The sequence below is a fragment of the Prionailurus viverrinus genome, chromosome D2 (assembly GCF_022837055.1).
Source record: "Prionailurus viverrinus isolate Anna chromosome D2, UM_Priviv_1.0, whole genome shotgun sequence".
NCBI classification, from domain to species: Eukaryota; Metazoa; Chordata; class Mammalia; order Carnivora; family Felidae; genus Prionailurus; species Prionailurus viverrinus.
In genome coordinates this window covers 39,882,587-39,904,824 of record NC_062571.1, presented here as the reverse complement: position 1 = coordinate 39,904,824, position 22,238 = coordinate 39,882,587, and the positions used below count along the sequence as shown (strand labels likewise).

At 55.1% G+C, this 22,238-nt stretch overlaps 1 protein-coding gene across 2 annotated transcripts; it reads right to left on the bottom strand.

Moving 5' to 3' along the window:
- Positions 1-921: 921 nt before the first annotated feature.
- On the bottom strand, positions 922-7,907 carry PPIF (peptidylprolyl isomerase F). Of its 2 annotated transcripts, none has more exons than XM_047826254.1 (6): positions 7,601-7,907; positions 6,339-6,369; positions 5,720-5,808; positions 3,627-3,723; positions 3,069-3,144; positions 922-1,788 (listed from the first exon to the last, which is right to left on the bottom strand). In XM_047826254.1, exons 1-6 carry the CDS (start codon positions 7,784-7,786, stop codon positions 1,734-1,736), a joined length of 534 nt encoding a protein of 177 aa, XP_047682210.1. In that variant the 5' UTR covers positions 7,787-7,907; the 3' UTR covers positions 922-1,733. The 2 variants fall into 2 exon arrangements, with proteins under 2 accessions (XP_047682210.1, XP_047682209.1); XM_047826253.1 differs by having other exon boundaries at positions 922-1,869; positions 7,601-7,906.
- Between the last annotated feature and the right edge of the window lie 14,331 nt (positions 7,908-22,238).

Here is a 22,238-nt window from a genome sequence, read left to right as displayed (position 1 = left end):
CACTTATAAAATGTCGGACTGGCTTGTGGACCAATTATTACCATCATCACTGTTATCACGAATACTGTTTGGCTCAAGAGCCCATCCTTCAAATGAAACCCCTTGCAGAGCTCCAATAAGAAAAAAAGCCATCTGCCTGAAAATGAGGTTCAGGGGCCCACATCCCTGGTCTCCCCGTACAGCTGAGGGCCCCTACAGCTCTTGAAAATTGTTTAAACACTGCTAGGCTAGCTAAGCTCCCAAAACACACAGCCGAACTATGGAAACTGACATCAGGAAAACCCTCCATGACTCCAAACGACCCAACTCCAGCCACTGTGACCTCAGAATGACAGGGAGCACACATCATCAGACTGTAGGAACCCCAAGACGAAATAACTCCATCACGCTGCGAACGGAATGTGACTATTCTGTTATCCAGACTGTTCCATCCCTGGCTCTTTGAGTTCTTAATCCTTCTCTCTCACCCCCAATCTGCCATCCCCGTGACTTCAGAAACACCTAGAATTCCACATCTAAATGGCAAATCTAGGATGATGAAGTCCACATCTAGCTTTACATTTTCACAGATTCTTCCCTAAGACTTTGACACATGGACGATGTCATCGTGCTGGCGAGAGTGTTTATTACAGCAATGTGCCTGGTGCCACATTACACACTTGACACAGATCGCATCCGACTCTCCCCATTCTGTGAGCCCAGCATCACTGTTACCACGTTATACAGCAGAGAAAAACAGACTCGGGGTCGCCAAGAGGTGGGGCTGGGGTTCGGGGCGACACCAGAGCTCGCAGATAGCCCGTGGGTGCTAAGAGCCCATGTCTGAGCCCATGCCATCTATAAGGATGACGCTGGGACCCTCCGTGGCTGCTGGGGTGATGATAAACGCTGCTTCCTAAAGCCACCAGACACCAGACGATCTTTTATAGAAAATAGGATTTATTTTCACATTTAAAGTGAACACAAATAAAAGCCCCAAAGGTGTATCATATACATCATCAGATTTGTTAAACACAGAAAAATCGAAGCCCTCCAGAAAATACACGTCGACGGTCTTCCCGAGCACCAGGCACGCACACGCCATTTCCACTCTCCCCGACTTCATCGACTAGGCACAGCTCGCAGTGGGTTTGTCCCGGGTTTGTCTGCTTCTCCCCTCACGGACTCTCCTCAGAAACCGTGGCGGCGAACCAACAGGATTCACAGTGGCTGGGATAAAAGGCCTTGGCCGAGGACCCTTCGCAAAAGCCCCGATTACGTTCCAAAGGCCAAGCTCTGGGGTTCTGTGGCTTCCGCCACCAAGTGAGGTCATACCACGGCTTAGAGGGCTGTCACAGCTTCATCTCCAGTCAATCTTGTTAATTAAATTATTCCAATCAGAAGGGGATGTTCAACAGATACAGCGGCCCTTTTGCAGTGGCTGCCTTTCCCCCTCGGTCAAGGAAAAGGCAGAAACCTGTACCCGAAGCTAACCCCTCGCCACCCCCGATGTCCAAGGCACAGGTGAACGTGGGCTGCGGGATCACGGGTAAGGCCTGATGGCATCACGTCTGTGATGGATGGCCAGAAACGGGGTGGCGAGGGAGGGTGGACCCTGGGGCAGCCGTGGAGATCAGACATTCCCCACCGCGGCGTGCAACAAGGACAGACAAGTCTGCTGGAGCCCGAGGCGGCCCCCAAGGGAGCCCAGGCACGTGCAGCTGCCGCCAGCCTCGCGCCCTGGTCATGGCACCTCAGCTCAACTGGCCGCAGTCTGTGATGACGATCTTCTTGGACGTCTTCCCACTCCTGGAACCGAAAGATTCTATTTTCTTCACGACATCCATGCCCTCTTTGACATGGCCAAACACAACATGCTTGCCATCCAACCTGTGAGTTGAGTCAGGTAAGAGCGAGAGGTAGTGCGGTGTCACCCAACATCGCGGTCACTTGGGCAGGCAACTCTGTACCAAAGGCAGCAACTGTGTAGGGAGCCCGCGCTGAGAATCTGGACCCACCCCCTCGAAGCTCCGGTATCAAGCCTTGCCGAGCTCCCCAAAATACACCGGAGGTCTCCCTTCCAGGGCATATGCTCTGCCTCGCACGCCATGTTGCCCTGGGCCACTTAACCTGAATCCTGGTAACTTCACCTATGAAAGGTGAACTATTCTTGTCCGGCACAGGGGGGTAACGGGGTTATCGAACCACTCCCACGAAATGAGAGGTCCGTGTACGGTCACGAGTGGCAAGCTAACAGCTGGGATAACGAGCCTGGTGAAAATAAGTCCCGAGAGGCTCTTGCTTTGAAAGTTCCAAGGATTCAAAAGAGAGCTCGGTCAGTGCCAGCAAGGCCACCTCTGGCTATCCCCCAAGGGCAGTAACGAAGGGGTTTCATGGAAGGAGCAAAGAGTAGGCAAGGCCAGCAGAGACCTGCTCAGCCCGGAAGGACATCTATGTCCCTTCTGGCTTGGGGGTTAGAGATGACTGGTATCCACCCACCACTCAGGTCTCCCTAAAGTCCTAGGAAATGGGCTTTATTAAGTCTTAGCTCCAGGCCAGCTATTGTTCCCTTGACCCTATATGCCTCAGGGCTGGGACACAGGCGGGCTTTGGGCAGAGGAACTTATTAGGTGGTGGGTAACCCAGCAGGGAAGACACCCCTAAAATCCATGGGCATGTGGGCAAGGGGGCTCCAGGGTCCGTTCCAAGCCTGACGTGAAACCGGGAAACAACAGGCTAAACTAAGCAAATAGGCTTCTACCACAGGCCATCTTGAGGCCTGAGAACTTCTGCTGCATTTTCCCAAGCGTGTTTGGTAAAAGTCCTTTTGTGCGTGTGTGCACGACGCATGGAGAAAATCCCAGCTGACAGCAACAATGAAAACCCGACAAAGACACACTTCCAAGAACACCCCAAATTCTCCCTTAGTCCTTCCATGAACTTTATCCTTCTCCCATACAGACACACAGCCCAGGAGAGGCCTACTGTCCCAGGGCACAGTCCGGCCTCACACGACCTTCCCCTCAGAAGCACACAACGCTTCCTCTCGCTGCAAGGCCACCCCCCAGGAGTAGGAGCAGGGAACTCACCAGTCTGTCTTTATGGTGCAGATGAAGAACTGGGAGCCGTTGGTGTTGGGGCCTGCATTTGCCATGGAGAGGACACCTGCAAAAATAAGCAGGAGTGAGCCGTGCTGCCCCAGGAGGCGGCTCACCGGGGAAGTCATTCGAAAGAGCGGACAGTTCACACCCTGGCGAAGATGTTTAAGTCTGAAGATCCTGGAGCTGGAAGAGCAGAAGCGGGCCCAGAGGGCGACCAGCTCCCCAGGGCCTGTCCACCTATGCTGCCACAGGGAGGAGAGGCGGAGCCAGAACAGGCCTTTTGCAGGCTGCCTCTTGGGTCTCCAACGTGACACGAGGCTGGGTTTTGCTTCTCAAAGAAAGGCTTGTTTTTCAAACTGAGAGCTCAGAATGAAAAAGCTCCAGGAAAACCCAGCACCCCACCCCCGAGTGCTGAAGGCAGGGAGGCGTGTCGCCGGATATGGAGCGAGCAATGGTCGGACGGCAAACCTCCCAGGCGTGGGAGGCATGGTGGCGGCTGGTCAAAGCGCAGGGCTTTCCGACTGGGGAACGGCCGCTGCCACTCACCTGGTCCCACGTGCTTCAGTGTGAAGTTCTCATCAGGAAAGCGGCTTCCGTAGATGGACTTTCCCCCGGTGCCATTGTGGTTGGTGAAGTCGCCCGCCTGCAAGCACAGGGCACCTTCTGAGCGGTGGCCACCCAGAGCCGGCAGGGGGATGCCGCTGCGGGGCTGGGGGGAGAGCCCCCGGCGCACCTCAGGCCCACCCAGCCAGAAGCCCCTCAGGCGCAGGGGTCAGAAAAGAAAAAAAAAAAAATCCAAGGATATAAGGAGTAATAAAACGACAAGGAAAGCAAGCAAAAATAAAGCTTAAGTATGTTCTGCCATAACTACCTTGCCTTTCAAATGATTCACTTTTTTTCTTTTTTTTTTTTTAACCTGGGCAAGTTTTTATTTTATTTATTTATTTATTTTTTCAACGTTTATTTATTTTTGGGACAGAGAGAGACAGAGCATGAACGGGGGAAGGGCAGAGAGAGAGGGAGACACAGAATCGGAAACAGGCTCCAGGCTCTGAGCCGTCAGCCCAGAGCCCGACGCGGGGCTCGAACTCCCGGACCGCGAGATCGTGACCTGGCTGAAGTCGGATGCTTAACCGACTGCGCCACCCAGGCGCCCCATACCTGGGCAAGTTTTTAAATGATTCTCAAAGGATCTAATGGCCACTCTGAGAGGATTTGTAGGGACACAGAATTTTCTACCCACAACTCTTGGAGGGTAGACAGGGAGGTGGCCAGGGGTCCCCGTTCCCAAGTCCGATCTGTAGGGAGTGGCAGCGGCTGGCACATGCTAGGCCCCGCTCCCTGTCCAGCATCGCCCCCTCACCAGGCCCAGCGGTTCCCCTAAGTCCTGGAGACCCAGGACGGGGTCCCCCTAGGACTGGCATCCTTCATCACAGCCTGCCTGAGGCTTCACAGAAGAGCTGCCAGCCCCAGCCCCGGCTCCCTGCCAACATCTCTATCTTCTCGAGATCTGATCCTCAGGTGAGAGGGATAACCTGAGCGGCCTGACCTAAGCATCCACAAACGCCAGCAGAGTGTCCCCAGAGAGGGATGATTCAAAACCCCGGCTTGAGCTTCTGGTGCCCCCAACTCATGCCTCAGAGAGCCTTCCGGCCTTGCAAGTCCCTGCCCCTGCCCGCTGCCATTCAGAGGAAGAGCCCAGCCTGGCTTAGGACCTCCACGTCAGCTCCCGCTTCATCCACAGCCCGCCGCAGGCAGAGCTGGGAAAGCCTCTGCAGCAGAAAGCCACAGGCTTGGCCGGACCTGTCCCCCAGCCACAGCTTCCTTGACCATCCCTGCAGTCGCCACATTGAACACGTCAGCAGGCCCAGTCCCAACCCACCGCCACTCGCCACAAGATGATGACAGCCCCAGGTCGGAGTGGAGGGAACGGGGGAGAGAATTCTGGGCTGGAAGGGCTTCAAAGAGGTCATGACATTCATGCCCCTGCCTCTATGGTCTGCTGGCCTCAACACATCAACCCCTGTCTTGGCAGGGTCTGACCGAACAGAGGACCCCTGGGGAGGTTCCTGCTGTCCACACCTGTCCCCAAACCTCTGATACAGCCAATACTGGTATTTTTGAAAAACAGGCGGCGCAGGTGACTAATGAACACTCATCTGACCGAGAAAGATGCCCTTCTCCAGAAAGAGAAGCTCCAAGTCCAGACCTGTGTGTTCTTGTCTCTGCTGTCTTCTCCCTCCTCCTCTCCTATGCCGAGTGCTCAAGGGGACACAGTCAGAGACTGTCTGAATACACTGGTCCTCCAAGGCCTGAAGATCTACCTGCCCCCGTCCCCCATGCATATCCGGACCTCAGTGCTGGTTCCCCAACTCCACCCCCAACAGACTCTGCCAGCCAGGCCATCCTGCCTCTTGCCCTGTGGCTCCACTGCCAGGGCAGGGAAGGGCTGTGGCAGCCCAGACAGGCTCTGCTGTGTCAGGGTGAGAAGACAGGCCGACAGAGTCATTCGTCGCTCTCCATTGGGTATCTCCACACACCAGGCAGGTGCTGCCTCATTAATCCTCAAGACCACCCTACGAGGCGACCCATTACCACCCTCCACTCACAAAAGAGGAACTGAGGCAGGGCCACCATACCTGGCACATGAAGGACGGAATCACTCTGTGAAAGGTGGAGCCTTTGTAGCCGAAGCCCTTCTCCCCGGTACACAGGGCTCTGAAGTTCTCTGAGGATTGAAGGAATAGCAGATCAAGAGCCGGGCCTCAACTGCAGGGTCACAGCTCATTCTAGCCTGTGCCTCTTCAAATCCCCGCTCCTGCCCCAGGAGGTGAGCAGGGTGTGGAAAGACCCCGGGACGCCTGAGTCTGTTCTGGCTGTGTAACCCAGGGCAAATCATCTCCTTCTCGAAGCTCAGTGTCTGAGCCCTGTGACAAGAGCACACGCTCCTGGCAGGGAGTCCCCGGGCCACAGAGCCACTACCCTGTCCCCCTGGCCACCAGGAGGGAGGAAGTTGTCCCAGAGGAAGTTGACCTGTGCCTTCTACTGGTTCTGAGGCTATAGTGGACAGGTGGGCAGGGCTAACACTGAGGCTCAGAGAGGGACAGAAAGCTGGCCCAGGATACACAGCAGCTGAGCCTCCTGTGGAACTCCCATCTGGTCAGAGGTCTCTGTGTCCCAACTTCTCTCACCATCCCACCCACCTGGGCCCCTCCCTCCTCCTAGACCAGACTCAGAAGACCCCCAGCCCCATCTTACCTGCTGTCTTCGGGACGACATCTGCCTTCAGCTGTGGGGAGAGAAGAGGGACAAGAGAAGGTGGTCAGTCCAGAGGCAGGTGACTGGAAGGAACCTCCTCTCCACCCATCCCCCACAGTGGCTAAGGAGTCAGAGAGGGCACCATGGGCCACTCCATTCCTTTTGCTCCCAGCCCTCCACAAGAGGCAGCCGAGGCAGCTATCATTTCTGCCAGCTGCTTCCGGAACCCCAACCGGGAGGAAGCAGCCTCCGTTTCCTAATCTATAAGAGCTGACGATGCCATCCTGGCCTACTTCCAGGGGCAGAACTGGCAGAGCTACTGCAGTTGGGCCCCAAGCATCAAAGCCTCAGGCCCAGAGAGGGGCCAACCCAGCCCCTTAGAGAGGCAGAGGGGTGGGACGGTGGGTAAGGGTAGGCTAGAGCCCCATCTAAGACCACCTCTTGCCTCCCAGCCTCAAGAGTCACCCTGGCGCCACCCCATTAAAATAAATGGGAGCAAGGAGGGTGCTCTCCATTTTCCAGATGAGGAAACTGAGGCTTAACGAGGGCCTCTCGGTTCAAAACGGGGTCAGGCTTGAGCTACACCTGAGCTTCCGCTGTTACCTACCCCGCTATTTGTTTCTTTGTGAGTCAGGGGCAGGACAGGAGTGCCACCCTCGGGAGGATGGCGGGGTTGGAACTGGGGTGAAGGGCCCTGGGCACACTGACCCCGCCTTGCAGGAAGGCCATCCTGGGTCAGCCTGGTGGCCTAAGGCCCGCCCCGCACGAGAGGAGGCGGGCCGCCCGGAAACCACCTCGGCTCCCTTCCCGGCGCTCCGCAGGGGGCGAGCCCCACCGAGGGGGCGGGGCAGCGGGCTAGGCGTTAAGCAAGGGCAGCCACGTGAGCACCCGGCCCGCACGCAGCCCGGTCCCGGGAGCACCCCGGCACCCACCTCTGAGCTTCGGATCTGGGAGCTGACCCTGCAAAGTCTCAGGACCTCTCCCCTACCCCAGGACGAGCCAGCAAGGCCCGACTCTCCCAGTCTACCACCTGACCTTGAGCTTTCACCTCCACACGTGTCCCCCCCACTTCCGCCTCCGAGGGGAGACCGGAAGAGACCAATCTGATGCGCCTTGCTAGGGATGGGGAAACTGAGGCCCAGAGCCCGGGTGTAGGGGGCAAGGTCACCCAGCGAGTCAGGCACGGAGCCGGGCCGAAGTCCAGCGCTTTCCGGGACCATCCCGGACGCCCAGTCCGGCGCGGCCCGGCCTGGTGCTCTCACCTCCAGCACCACGCGGCCGAGCGGCTCCCCGTCGGCGCCCACGTCCAGGTACACGAGCGGGTTCCGGGAGGAAGGGGACGGGTCGCCGGCGCCGCTGCAGGCGCGGGCCGCGGGGAGGCGCAGCGGCGCGGAGCGCGGGACCCGGAGCAGGCCGAGCAGGCGGGGGCCGCAGCGTAGAGCCAGCATCGCGGCCGCAGGTCGGGGTGGGAGAGCGGCGGTACCCGCGGAGACTGTAACTGCGACAGTCACGCGCGCCCAGGGGGCCGAGTCAGCCGGGGCCGCCCGCCGCCGCCTTTATCTGCCGGGCCCGCCTCGCGGCCCCGCCCCCACCCGCCCCTCCGGGCCTGTCCGCGGGCGACCCCTGCCGGCCCCAGCGGTCAGCGCAGCCAGTGAGCTGCTCTTAACGCGTCCCCCGCGGTGCCAGAGACCTGAGGGACAGACACGACCCAGCAAAAGGAGGTCGGTTCCATTCTGTAAGAGTTCCAACAGTATGAAAAAAGAGAGAGGGAAAATATGCTGAAACGTGGTTAGCTCCAAAAGATGAGCATCGTGTGTTTCTATTTGAATATAACAAAAGGCTACATTCGCCCTTTGTATAGGCGCCCCTCCCCCCACAGACCCTGCAGACAGAGACCAAGAGAGACGGTGGGTGAGAGATAAAGAAGGTGGAGATGAGAGGTGTATTAGAGTGAAAGATGGTAGGAGGACGCAGGCAGAGACACCTCCGGTGGTGACCACAGGCCTCCTGGTCCTAGCCTGGCCCTGTCTCCAGATGCTTCTATACATCGGATCCTCTTCCCATACGACTGGAACTCGAAGGGTCTGGCCAGGTCCCAGCCCTCCACCAGGACTGGGTCTGACTACCGTCCCTTCAACCCCATAGACTGACAGGTCTGGTCTCCAGTAACTAGAGCAGCTGGCTGCTGGCTTCCTTGCTCCCCCAGTCATGCTAAGAGCACACCTGCAGGTAACATAGTATGGGGGCCATTCCATAGGTAATGCAAGGATGAATGAGTGAAAGGGCAAGACAGAAGAGGAGGGGACGTGAGAACTACCGCCTGGAAGGATTTACCCCACATGTTGAGGGGGGCTTCTTAAAAGCCTGGTAGGGGGGCGCCTGGGTGGCTCAGTCGGTTAAGCGTCCGACTTCGGCTCAGGTCATGATCTCGCGGTTCGTGAGTTCAAGCCCCGCGTCAGGCTCTGTGCTGATGGCTCAGAGCCTGGAGCCTGTTTCCGATTCTGTGTCTCCCTCTTTCTCTGCCCCTCCCCCGTTCATGCTCTCTCTCTGTCTCAAAAATAAATAAAGGTTAAAAAAAAAATTAAAAAATAAAAAAGCCTGGTAGGTATGGGAGGACCACGGTAAGTAAATAATAGGGGCCCTGGGGGAGCATCTCGGCTAACATCTTCACTCTCCAAATGGAAAACAAGGACCCAGATGGGGGAAGGCACTGCCTGGGGCTAGGAGCACCCTGGATCCTCCACTGCCAGCCTGTGCCAGTCTTCTCGGACCTCTCTGAGCCTCAGTTTCCCCTCTGGAGAATAAGGATATGATGGTAATCCTTACCCTGCTTGTTTCCAGGTCTGTTTCAAGAGGAAAATGAACAAGAGAGAGAGGAATGTGTCAACTGTTAAGCACTGTGCCATGAGCATCAGTGATAGTTGGACTCTAGTCTTTGCTTCGGGTTTAGGGCTCAGACAGCAGTGGGTCTCAGCTGCAGGGGCTCAGAGGTCCAAGGAGCCCCAGAGGAGGGTAGGGGCTGAACGTTGGAGTCAGGTGGACTTGAACTGAGACCCGAATCGGCTCCTGAGAAGGGGTCAGGCAGCAAAATGCTGGCCCAAGGAAATTCACGAGGTTAGAGCAGAGTGTCCTAGGCTCATTAAAATTGTGGCTCGGCCCTTTTCTGGAAGTTCATAGTCCCCTTCTCTACTCCTGGCCCAGGAGGAGCCGGGTCATTCAATGATACCCCAGCTGGGTCTGGGAGCCCAGATGCTCCCCGGGTTCCAGCTCAGGATGGAGCCTCCCTCTGTCCTGGGGAATGGCTCCTCCTTTCTCATGGTGCTCGTGCCCTGAAGCAGAACAGGCCTGAGCAGGGAGCCGGGTTGCCGCCTGCCCCGTCCGGGCCCTCAGCAATCTCCCAGGGCCCCCCTGTATTGGTGCATACTGTAGACCGCAACGAGGAGGGAGGAATCAGCCCGCATGGCAGTGACAGGTGCTCAGCTCACGCAGCCCTTAGCCATGCCAGGTGGGTTAGTGGTACCCTGTTGTCCCTCAAGCCTGCTCTTGGAGGGTCTCCGTTTATCCCCCAGCGAAGCACGAGCAGCCCTCACGCAGGGGAGAGCTGCCTTCGTTCACTCAGACACTTTGTCCTCAGAGCCCTTCCCCAGCCCCTAGTTTGTCTGCACCCCACTGCAGCCTGGGAGGCAGTTCCATTTCAGAGATGGGTTGCAAGAGATGGGAGAGTGAATTTCCCGGGAGTGCAGTGTTGGAACGATGATGAATCTGTCTGACCCCAGGGCCAGGGTTTGTTGCATGGGTCAGATCCTTCTCGCTGCCATTCAGGAGCTGGTAATGGGGTGGGGAGGGCAAGAGAGACAAGCTTGGGACAGACAACACAGCAAGAGGAGGGCTGAGGAGTTCGCCAGAAGTCTGTGGAGCTCAAGGGACAGGGCAAATGGTTTCTTCCTGGGGGATCGGTCCAGAGACAACCACCTCTGAGGGGCAGACACACAAAGATGTGGAAAGGAGATTCTAGAAGGGGAATGAGCCAGAGCCAGGCTGGGTACCTTCAAGGAAAGGCTACAATATGGACCATAAACTGAAAGGCTGGGGTGGGGGTTGGCGGGCAATCACAGAGGGTCCTGAAGGCCAGGCTGAGCTCTAACAGTGTTGGATAGCACTGGGGAACCATTGATGGTCCCGTGTCCCCATCTATAGGACCCCAGACTGAGAACCAGCCCTGTCCACTCATGTTCCTCTACTCTCTTTGGAAAATCAGATGTCATCACTACCTCCTACCCACGCCAGGGAAAAGTTCCACCTTCTCCACGGGCTCAGCTGTGAAATCGTCCCTCCTCGTACTGCCCTCAGTGGCATCAGGAGGAGGGACAGTGCCTGAGCTGAGCCATGAACTGAAACATGCCCAGCCCTCGAGGACTCCCAGCCCAGGTGACATTGGGCAAGTGTCAGCACTCACCTGGCTCTGAGGCTATTTATAGACTCTGTGTCATCCTCAGAAACAGCAGTTTCTCTCCACTCAGCCAAAGTGGCTTCTCATCCAGGGTGTTAATGGTTTTTGTCACCTAGGGATCCTGAAGGATCCCTTTAGGCATCATAGAGCCAAAGAACAGTCCTGTCATGCTGACATTCAGCGGTGGTGAATTCAGATGCCTATGGGGGTGGGGGGCAGGCAGTGACATACACAAGTAAAGAGTAAAAGCATACCGGGCAGGCTCTAGGGAGAGAGGGGAGGTGGCGCTGTGTCCAAACACCCCACTTAAAGGGACAGCTGCTGCCCAGGCCAGCCAATTATGTATGTGAGACCATGAACCCCGTATAGCCGGGTCTTCTCATTTTTCAATAAAAGCTGAAAACGTTAGGTTTTGTGGAAATCTCCCAATTAAAAAAAACTTTTTAATGTTTATTTTTGAGAGAGAGAGAGAGCGTAAGCAGGGGATGGGGCAGAGAGAGAGACAGAGACACGGAATCCAAAGCAGCTCCAGGCTTTAAGCTGTCAGCACAGAGCCAACGTGGGGCTGAAACTCACGAACCGTGAGATCATGACCTGAGCCGAAGTCGGACACTTAACTGATTGAGCCACCCAGGTGCCCCATAAAATCTCCCAAGTTTTAATATATATTTTTTAATGTTTATTTACTTTTGAGAGAGAGAGACAGAGAGAGAGAGAGAGAGAGAGAGAGAGACAGACAGAGCACAAGCAGGGGAGGGGCAGAGAGAGAGGAAGACACAGAATCCGAAGCAGGCTCCAGGCTCTGAGCTGTCAGCACAGAGTTCAACGTGGGGCTCGAACCCACGAGCAGTGAGATCATGACCTGAGCCAAAGCCGGACGCTCAACCGACTGAGCCACCCAGGCGCCCCAAATCTCCCAAGTTTTAAATGTTGGGAACAACTTTTTTTTTTTTTTAATTTTTTTTTCAACGTTTTTATTTATTTTTGGGACAGAGAGAGACAGAGCATGAACGGGGGAGGGGCAGAGAGAGAGAGGGAGACACAGAATCGGAAACAGGCTCCAGGCTCCGAGCCATCAGCCCAGAGCCCGACGCGGGGCTCGAACTCACGGACCGCGAGATCGTGACCTGGCTGAAGCCGGACGCTTAACCGACTGCGCCACCCAGGCGCCCCGGGGAACAACTTTTAAAACAAAGTTGAGCACTGAATGAGCCGTAAACAACATTTCTATAACCTAGATGGGATCTCTGGGCCAGTAGTTTGCTAGCTGTGAGCAAACTCTAGCTCTGTAAAGAGGCTCAGAAGAGGCTCAGGGACTTACCCACAGTCACACAGCCTGGAAGTACTGGGAAGGTGGACGAACCCTCTCTTTGCCCTGGGGATCCAGAAGAAGTCGGGACAGACCATTACAGTGCCACGTGATGGTAAGTGCTCCCGAGTAAGCCTCTCCCAGGCAGCCCGTGTGGGTGGCAGGGGTGAATGTTGTGGCTGTTGTGAGGGATGAAGTCACGGTAGTCCTGGAGACCTTTCCAAGAGGGGCTGGGAGGGAGGTGGCCCTGCTGTGGGCAAGGGGTGGATGTTCACGAATGATCATTGCCAGTATCAGTCACTGGGACAATGTACCTTGGGTAGAAAGAGGCCTTGGGCTTCATTTCTCTTGGTTCCATTTGAGGGGGCTGGGGCCCAGGAGAGTATCTGTTATGGGCAGCTCGCTGACAGGGAGCCTAGAAGAGAGATTCTTGGCTAACAGCTCAGAAAGTGAGCCAGACCTGCCAACAGGCCACTGGGAGGACTGCACTCAGGCATTCCCCTGTGACGTTCCCAGACTTCACGGAGCAGTATGAATGCATCAGCCTCTCTCTGCTGGCTTCCAGGAACCATGGGTGGGTCTGTTCTCGAGCACGCTGCGACCCAGAGCATGATGGGAAGAAGGGAAAGATGGGCAGGGGAGGTGTCCCTCGAGGCCCAGGTGGAGGGTGGTGGGCACAGTGACCAGAAAGAGACCTAGGAGGAAGGTCTGGGGAAACTCCCCTTTCAGAGTCCAGCTGGGCTGTAAAAGTCGCTGGTGTGGGTGCCGTGGGCCTCTGGCAGAGGCAGCCAGCAGCAGGGCCGGCTCACCCCCCACCCCACGCTCCACCTCCCCAGCTGCTTGGCTCTTGCAAAAGCCCCCCGGTCATGGAACGGAATGGAACAGAGTAGAATGGAGGAAGCATACCTGCTGAACGTATGCGCTAGCCACTGTATTGTGGGCAGCCCCGGGGGCTGAGGAAGTCTTCTGAGAAGCTGCCCCCAGAGGGAAAAGTTTGGAAGGATGGTGGAGGCAGGCCCTGGGGGAGCGCGTCACTGTCACCCAGCCCCCGGTCCTGAACGTGTGGGTTTTGAGACAGCAGAACTCTGCTGGAAACCTGGCTTCCCCTTTCATTCATTCCCTTCCCAGCTGTTCTCTGCACCCTTGCTGGGTGCCTGACAGCTTCTCGAGGGATTCGAAATCCGGCGGTTATTAGGCAAAAAAGCAGACTTCTGTTTTCATGGGGAAGAGGGAAAACAGCAGGAAAAAAAAAGAAAAGGAGAACAAAGATGCTCTTAGGTACACGAGTGAAGCCGGGTGCTGTGCTCTGCAGGGGCTGCGGGGGCAGGAGGGGGTGCGGTCAGGGCTACTTTATGAGAGGGGCCGGGGTGGCCTGACCAAGGAGGAAACATTTGGACCAGATCACACGTAGCTGTGTGAGCTCAGGGAGTTTGTTGTTGGCTTCTTTGAACCTCCGTTTCCTTATCTGTAAAGAGGGGTTAATAACGCCTATGCCACAGGGTCGTCCATATTAAGGAGAATGATGTGGTGAAGGGCTTTGACCATACTGGGGCCCCAGGGAACGAGTGAATGAACGAATGAATGAATGAATGCATACCACCTCGCCCAGGCCAGCTGAGCTGTTACCTCACTTGTTAGAAGGGGAGGCTGGGACTCTAAGTAGCAAGATGGCGGGCAGCCCAAGGCTACGCAGAACGGCCAGCATTTGAGCCGGGGTCACTGGGCTTGGGCTCTTTTCACTATATAAAAAAGTTATGATTTTTTTTCCCCCTTTTTCTGCCTTTCTCCATGCCCACCCCCGTGGAGGCAGTCACTAAGATGGTCCCCAGTGTTCCCCTCACTTAGGATGTGAGCTGGACCTAATGGCTCCCTCCTAGTGAACAGAAGATGGCGTTAGTGATGGGATGTCACTTCCAAGACTAGGTTACAAAGAGACTGTGATTTCTGCCTTGGGCTTTCTCTCTCTCCCTCCCTCCCTCTTTCTCTCTCTCTGTCTCTCTCTCTCTCCCTCTCCTCACTGGCTGCCGTGGTGTGACCCTCAGGCAGCTAATGGAGGCCCCCGGCGAGGAACCAAGGCTGTCTGGCAACTACGTGAGGGATTTGTCCGTGGACCTTGGGCAGCCTGCCAACAGCCATGTGAGTGAGCTTGGAAGTGGATCCCGCAGGTCAAGTGGAGCCTTGAGGTGACCGCTGCCCCCGCCGATGGCCCGATTGCAACCCCCGAGACACTGAGTCAGAGGCACCCAACTAAACCACACCTGGACACCTGACCCCAGAAACTGTGAGATAATAAATTTGTGCTGGTTTAAGCCCCCCCAGTATTGGGGCCATTTGCAATGCAGCAACAGATAACTAATACACATGCATCCTGCCCCCAGCCAGGGCCCTTTAAAGGCCAGCTCTGATCCCATAGCTCCACACACAGCCGGTCATTGATCTGCCATCTCAGCAGGCCTGTGTCTTCAGCTGCTCTTGGCAAAGACCTCTCGGGCACAGTTGGACAGAACTGGCCCCAAGACACAGAGCTGCCCTGTCTTGGTGAAGACGGGCCATGGGCTGGCTATTTTTATTTTTATTTTTTTTATTTAAAAAAATTTTTTTTTCAACGTTTATTTATTTTGGGGACAGAGAGAGACAGAGCATGAACGGGGGAGGGGCAGAGAGAGAGGGAGACACAGAATCGGAAACAGGCTCCAGGCTCCGAGCCATCAGCCCAGAGCCCGACGCGGGGCTCGAACTCACGGACCGCGAGATCGTGACCTGGCTGAAGTCGGACGCCTAACCGACTGCGCCACCCAGGCGCCCCATGGGCTGGCTATTTTTATATCAGTTCCTCTGAAGGTGCATACATGCATGCTGCAAGAGAGCGGGAGCAGGGAGGAAGCCGTCAGGGAGAGGGCCTGAGCGGGGGTTTGGCCATGGCACCGCAGTGGCCTCTGGGGAGGGACGGTACCTCACTTTATGACTCCGTGCCATGCCCTGCACGAAGCAACTCCGCACTGAGACGTCGCCCCCATCCTCAGGAGGACCCTGCCCAGGGAAAATGATCCCCATCTTACAAATGATGGAATGGGGACCCAGAGAGGGTAAACGATCTGTCCAAAGTCACACTAGTGTGGAGGGGCACCTGGGTGGCTCAGTTGGTTAAGCGTCCGACTTCGCCTCAGGTCATGATCTCTCAGTTCAAGGGTTCGAGCCCCACGTCGGGCTCTGTGCTGACATCTCAGAGCCTGGAGCTTGCTTCGGATTCTGTATCTCCCTCTCTCTCTGCCCCCTCCCCTGCTCACACTCTGTCTCTCTCTCAAAAAACATGAAAAATAAATAAATGAATAAATAAATAAATAAATATAAAAAACAACAAAGTCACACTGGTGTGGAGACTGAAATTATTCTCAGTTGTGCTAGGCTATGTGTCTTCCTTCAAGAGTTGGTTGGCTCTGAGCAACGGCTCTCAGATGGATTATGCCAGGTATCATTCTCTCTAGGTGCCTTTTTTCCAGCTAGCCTGTCCCTGTGCTTGGTGACTTAGATTCACACTCTCATCTTGTCCTTGTGATAACTCTGCAAAGGACAGGCTGCCATCCCCCGTGATAGATGACGGCTCTGAGGCCAAGAGGGAGCCTGTGATTTGCCTAAGGCCACACATACAGATGGCTGAGCTGGATTTGAACCTAGTTCCGGCTGACTCTGAAGTTTGCACTGTCCCCCTTCCTCCGCCACCCACCCACACACACTAGCTGGGCTTCTTGTCCCAGAGAATCTAGCATTGCCTTCCAACCCTACAGGCACGAGGTGAGAAACATGCCCTGAGCTTATTCTCACAGTCCCTGCCTAGAGTCAATGGGCAAAGAGCTGGCTGGCAGGACACGAGAGGTTCACAAGCACAGCCCAGGTTGGGCCTGGTGCCTGCCCTGTCCCCACCTTTGTTTACCATGTGCTGATTGGCATCATCGTCCCGAGGAGAGGGCCCCACTGTCAGGCTCCCTAGGAGTGGGACTCGAGCCTTTGCCAAGACCAAATTGCAGCTTGGGCAGACCTCGTCTGAACTCTGGGCTCTCTGCCCTGTGGTTGCAAGGAGGCAAACAGCCTGCATTTCTGCAGTCTCCTTTTCCCTTATTTGGCCTTGCTTCTCCTGTTAACCTGTGTGATTTTCTTGAATCTATGGGCTTGACCCTCATCTCTCCTTCCTCACATGAATACTTCTCACTCTTCTATTAGAATAAATCCCCTGCGAGTTGCCTGCCCTCTAATTGAGATGGCGCTTCGCTGGCGACGAGTGTTTGTCTTTTCTTCCAGTCAAAATCAGTGCTACGGTCTTAGCTGCCTGATGACCATACGAACGGCTATCATTTACTGCATGCTTCATAAACTGCACACGGCGAGAATTTACGTTATTTCTGAATCCTCCCGTGGCCCTTAAGACCAGGTACTAGCGTTAACTGCTCTCTATAAATGAGGTCTCCAAAGCTGGCAGAGGTTATGTAAGCTGCCCGTAGTTACACGGGCCTTCCCTCGGGTTAAATAAGTGGTTGAGCTATATTTGGCCCGGCTCTGCCTAATCCGAGAACTTGGCTGCCCTACCCTCTCCTGTTGCTGAATGCTAGTACAAAAGGTCAGCAGGTTCAGGTCAGGCTGGGAGAGGTGTCGATTTATATAACAAAGATGAGCAGAGGCTCTGGAAATTGATCGACTCGCGGGCTATATTCCTAAAACAGCGTGTCAGTATCACAGGCCCTAGTACTGGGCTAGCCTGGGCACGTCGGGGGAACGCAGTGTAGGCCTCAGGGGTATGAGGACAGGCCCGACAAATTCAGCAGAAGATACTGCCTGGAAGGGGAGCCGGGGATGCTGGGAATCAAGGTTGTTCACTAGAGAAGAGAGGAGTGTGGGCGCGATGCCATTTCCAAGGTGATGAGAGCTGTCATGGGCAGAGAACACAGTGGGGTTCCCTAGGCCTGAAGCAAGCCCAGCAGGAGCCAGATCTGGGCTTATTTAGACAAGAAAGCTTTCTCTCAGTCAGTGATATCATACAAGGGTACTTTGAAGTAGTAGATTCCCCATGGAATTTACTGGAGAGACGCCAAGGAGAGGATCCTTACTTGGGGGTGGGTGATGGGACCAGGTGACCCACGAGGTTCCTTCCAGTTCTGAGCTGTGATTTGGTCCACCTAGGTGGAGGCAGCTTGGGGGACCAGAAAGAGCCGGGCACAACCTCAGATTCGTTTATTGACGTATTGGTGAGTGAAATACAACACGAAATCATAACAGCTAGAAGCAGATCCCGGTATATATGATTACTAGTTTGAAAATGTGCAAAGGCTTTTGAAGCATAGAAGCAAGTGGAAGGAACTAAAGTAAAATATGAAACTATTTGGTGACATGCCTGTTTCACACATCTGCACCTTTTAACAAGTTTATTGTTAAATCTTACGTAGCAATGTTAAACCAAAGACGCCACGGGCACACCTGGGGCAGAGCAACCTGTATTTCTTTCCCGGGTGTTTCTCATTGCCCTCTCTCTCCATGCTTTGGGGGCAGGTAGGTTTCAGAAATAATGACCAAGAAGTCAGTATGTGGCTCTGAGGTTTCCAGAAACCCTCAGGACACAGCCAATTAGTTGGGAAAATGTGCATGACCGCCTGACAGGCCAGCCTTCTTGCCCAGATTCTCCCTTCGTCCACCCTCAACTGGACATGGGACTCAGGGTTGGAGGAAGAAGGTTGTGGGGGGGGAAACGGGTAAAGCGGACCTGGGGGGTGGGTGTGGGTACATGAGAACCGCCAGGTGAGCCTAAGGGATCCAGAAGCAGGGGCATCTTGAGGCATGTTTCTGAGGTGAACCCAAGAAAGGAACAAGGGACTCCTCCATTCCTGGAGGGTCTAGGAATGGGTGTGTCTAAGCAGGTGGGCCTCCCACCTCTCCCCCAGGCATGGTGTGGCATAGGGAGCCACGAACCAATTTCCTAGGTGGGCCCAAGAGGGCACGGAGTGACCCGGTAAGCCTGAAGACCTAAAGATCGTGGTGGGGCAGGGACAAGAGCCAGATGGAAACAAGGACCTCAGTAGACACTAGGGGATCTGCAAGGACGAGTCTGACAGCTGCCTAACCCCGCTATCCTGGCACTCTGTAACCCCAGGTACTTAAAGGCCATGCCGGGGCGGGGGTGGGGGGGCGGAGGATGGGGGAAGGGCCTTCCCCAGATTACTCAGATTGTTCCTACCATTTGGCCAAAACAGGAACTTGAAAAAGAAATTAAGTTCTGTTTACAGAAAGTAAATTTAGTCACGTTTCGTGCACACTTGGATTTATGGGCTAGAATTCCCATCCACTGTATGATTAAAAGGCTTCCAACAACTATTGCCAAACAAATATATGTGATACATGTATGTGTAACTTTAATACAAAAAATGTTCGTGAAAATCAACGGGAAAAATGTTCACACCTCAGTAGGAAAGACACAGAGGAAAAGATTAGGCAGGTCACAAAACGTAAAATAAAAATGGCCAGCAATCTTAAGAAAAACAACGTTCAAGCTCGCTGAAAGTTGTGGAAGAGATGTCCACATAAAGGGGGGGGGGCCTGTCTGGCTCAGTCGGTAGGGCCGGTGACACTTGTTTCTGAGGTTGTGAGTTTGAGCCCCATGTTGGGCATAGAGATTACTACAAAAAAAAAAAAAAAAAGACACAGTACTGAAAAAGAGGAGTAGAAATGTCCAAGGAAGGTATGGACCTTCAGCCTTGTGCACCGGCCCACCCTTTACCCCCACAAGCCGAATGTTTCTTCGAGGTCCTCCACAGCAGCTCAAGCCTGCCTCCCCGACCACCACGCGTGACGTGGCCCAGGCTGCCACACTTTGAAATCTGTCTTCACCTCCCACCCTGAGCCATGCCCACAGCCAATGACAAAGCGTGGCAGGGGTGCTAGGGAAGGCTGGCTCCTGGGAGCGGCCTACCCCTCTGACGACTGGTTTTGGCTAGAGGGCTCCCCCAAGGGCTCCGCGAGAGGAATCCGTCCAGCTGAACCTCTCCCATCCCTCCCTCCCTCTCTTTCCCCTCCCCCACTTCCTTCCCTCCCTCTCTCCTTCTCTCAAGGTCAGACTTGAATGACAGCCTGACGGCTGGCCCATCCTCCCCCTTCCCCCACCCCATTTCCGTCCACAGGCATTTCCTTTAATATTTTTCTTTCACCTCTAATCTCGTCTCGTCTCGGTGCCTGCGTCCTAGGGGGGGCCCCACTAACACCCAGCCAGGGCTCCAGCACACAAACTGGGCTTTGACCCACCCCCACCCCCACCCCCACCCCGAGTCCACTGCTGCCGATGTGCTTCCTCCCTCACTGAAGGCCGTGGTGTTGCTGCCCTCTTATTGTAGCGGGTCTATGCAGACTCACCAGGGTGGCCATACGGGGAGGATTACAGTATTAATGAGATCTCAGACTCAACTCTACCTGCTGACCAGGTATTCAGATTTCCCACAAGCTCTCCTGCCCCCCACCCCAGGGAGGCATCACATGTACCCCTAAAAGCAGTCTGCTCCTGATGAGGGCCGTCCCTGCTCTGCCCCCATGAAGGAGCCATAACGAAGTACCCCAAACCGAGGGGCTTCGACAGCAGAAGTTTGTCTGACAGTTCTGGGGGCCAGGAGAATGGAGCTGTCCGCAGAGTGGGTTCCTTCTGAGGGCTGCGAGGGTAGGGTCTGTTCCAGGCCCCTCTCGTCAGCTTGTAGATGGCATCCTCACCTGTGCCTTCCCGCCGTCTTCCCCCTACACCTGCGTCCAAAATTCTCCTTTTTATAAGGACACCAGTCATAACGGACTGGGGTGCACCCTAACGACCTCATCTTAACTATAACAGCAACAACCTTATTTTCAAGTTGGGCCTCGACCTCTCACAAAGGTTTTAGCGAAACCCCTCTCTTTCCCCTCCTTTTGTACTGTCAGCCTCCCAAACCCCATAAAACTCAGCCAGGAGCCTCCTAGAGGCAGGACTGGGGGGACCGGTTCTGCTTACCGCTGCCGGAATGAATTCAGAACCGTCTTTCCCTCTGATGACGGAGATTTGTTCCTGGACCAGGCTGGCTCCAGTCCTCACTCAGGAGACTCCTCAGCCCAGGCTACCCATTCACCAGGCAGCCCCAGATGTGCCAAATCCCACTGAGGCTCCAGCTGGGAACCCCCTTCATAGACTTTAGTTCTGTACCTGCAGACTATAGGTAGCGGGCCCGTAGACCTCTGCCTTCCACCTCTGGGCTGTTATGGGGCCATGTCTGTAAGGTGCTTTGTCCGGCATGCTAAGTACTCAATGAATAATGACCAGTACCATCCCTATTTCTGGTATTGTTGTTACTTGGCCATTTCCTCAAGGGACAGGCACCACCTCACTTCTCTACCCCTATTGTGTGTAGCGCCTGTGGACGCCCGCTGGGACCAACTGAAGACTTCTAGTTTGGAACCTCTCAGAGCACCCAGGACCCTATCAGGTGATGAGGGGTACAGTGGGTGGGCTTGGAGTCCTTGCATGCCTCTCCCACCTGAGGACTTGGGCTGTTATTAGAGGATCACAGAGGGTTTGTTTTTTTTTTAAGTTGTATTTATTTATTTGAGAGGGAGATAGAGGTGGGAGGGGCAGAGAGAGAGTGACAGAGAATCCCAAGCAGGCTCCATGAAGAGGCTCTGTGCTGTCAGCACAGAGCCTGCTGCGGGGCTCGAACTCACAAACTGTGAGGTCGTGACCTGAGCCGAAACCAAGATCCAGTCTCTGGACCCACTGAGCCACCCAGGCGTCCCGATCACAGAGGGTTTTTTAACCTTTGTTGGTGCCTGTTCTGGAGAAACACCCACACAGCCTGGAATGTTCTGGGCTCTGATTGCATCAACTGGAGAAGCTTCCCGGGGTGCTGCCCTTGAAAGTTCAAGGTTTCCAGGCTGCAAGGCTTGTGGGCAGGCTCTAAGGCGGTGATGAAATTATTGGCAAACACCTCTGCGTACTCACCTCTGCTCACCCCTCGGCTCTCTGCCCTCCTCGCTCCACCCATACTCATCTCACCGATGGCTTCTCCTGGCTCCTTATAGTGGCTGCTCCTGAGGCCACCACTGTAGCCACTGACCAGTGCCCTTCAACACAGCCCTCATCAGAGGCTGCTCTCTCTGGCACCAGGCTGTCCTTGGGTGTCTCCTGGGTTCCCGTTGTCCTCTCTGATCGCTCCTTCTCATCACCTTCTCGGTCCTCTTTCCACCTGCCTGGCCCTTTTGAGTGGACTTGCCAGGGCTTTATCTTTTGGCCTGTCTCTTCTCTCTGCCTCTCACCCAATCCCAGGACCGCTCTGGGCTTGGGAGGGGTAGTCTGGGAGGGGCCTTGGCATGAGGCCGAACATCTCTGGAGGGGCAGCTATGTGAGAGTCTAAACCATCAGCTGGCATCTGAGAAGTCCCACAGCGAGGGAGGTACTGACTGACCTGTGGTAGGGTCTTGGAGAAGACTTGATTGGAGTTTCCACCGGCAAATGATGGCCTTCCATAACAGGGCTCTGACATCTGTCCCCCAGGATGTGGGCCTGGGGACAGGGCCAAATTCTGGGGAGAGGGAGGCAGGTTTCCATCCGGGTAGTCCGAATAGCCCAGCAGAGTTAGAACACAGAAGACTGGGGGACAATCCATGGCCCAAATATGACAGCTAGATGCAAAGTCAGTTGAGGCTGGGTTCCAGGCTGCCCAGGACCTGGGTCACTCTCCCTCCTTCTCTTCCTTACTCACGCATTCACTTCTTCGCCAAGCAGCAATTATCAAGACTCAATTACATGCCACAGATGCTGAGCTCTTTGGCCAGGCCAATTGTCACTTGAGCTGCTCAAATGCACCCATTAGAAACAAGACTTAGGGGCACCTGGGTTGGTTAAGCAGCCAACTCTTGGTTTGGGCTCCGCCCATGGTCTCCCGGTTTGTGAGTTCGAGCCCTACGTTGGGATCTGCGCTGATGTGCGCAGCTGCTTGGGGTTCTCCCTCCCCCTCTCTCTCTGCACCCCCCCCCCCGGTTGTGCTCTCTCTCCCTCTCAACATAAATAAACTTTAAAAAATTTTTAAAATAAGAGAAACAGAAAATAAAAAAAGAAAAGGGGACACCTGGGTGGCTCAGTCGGTTAAGTGTC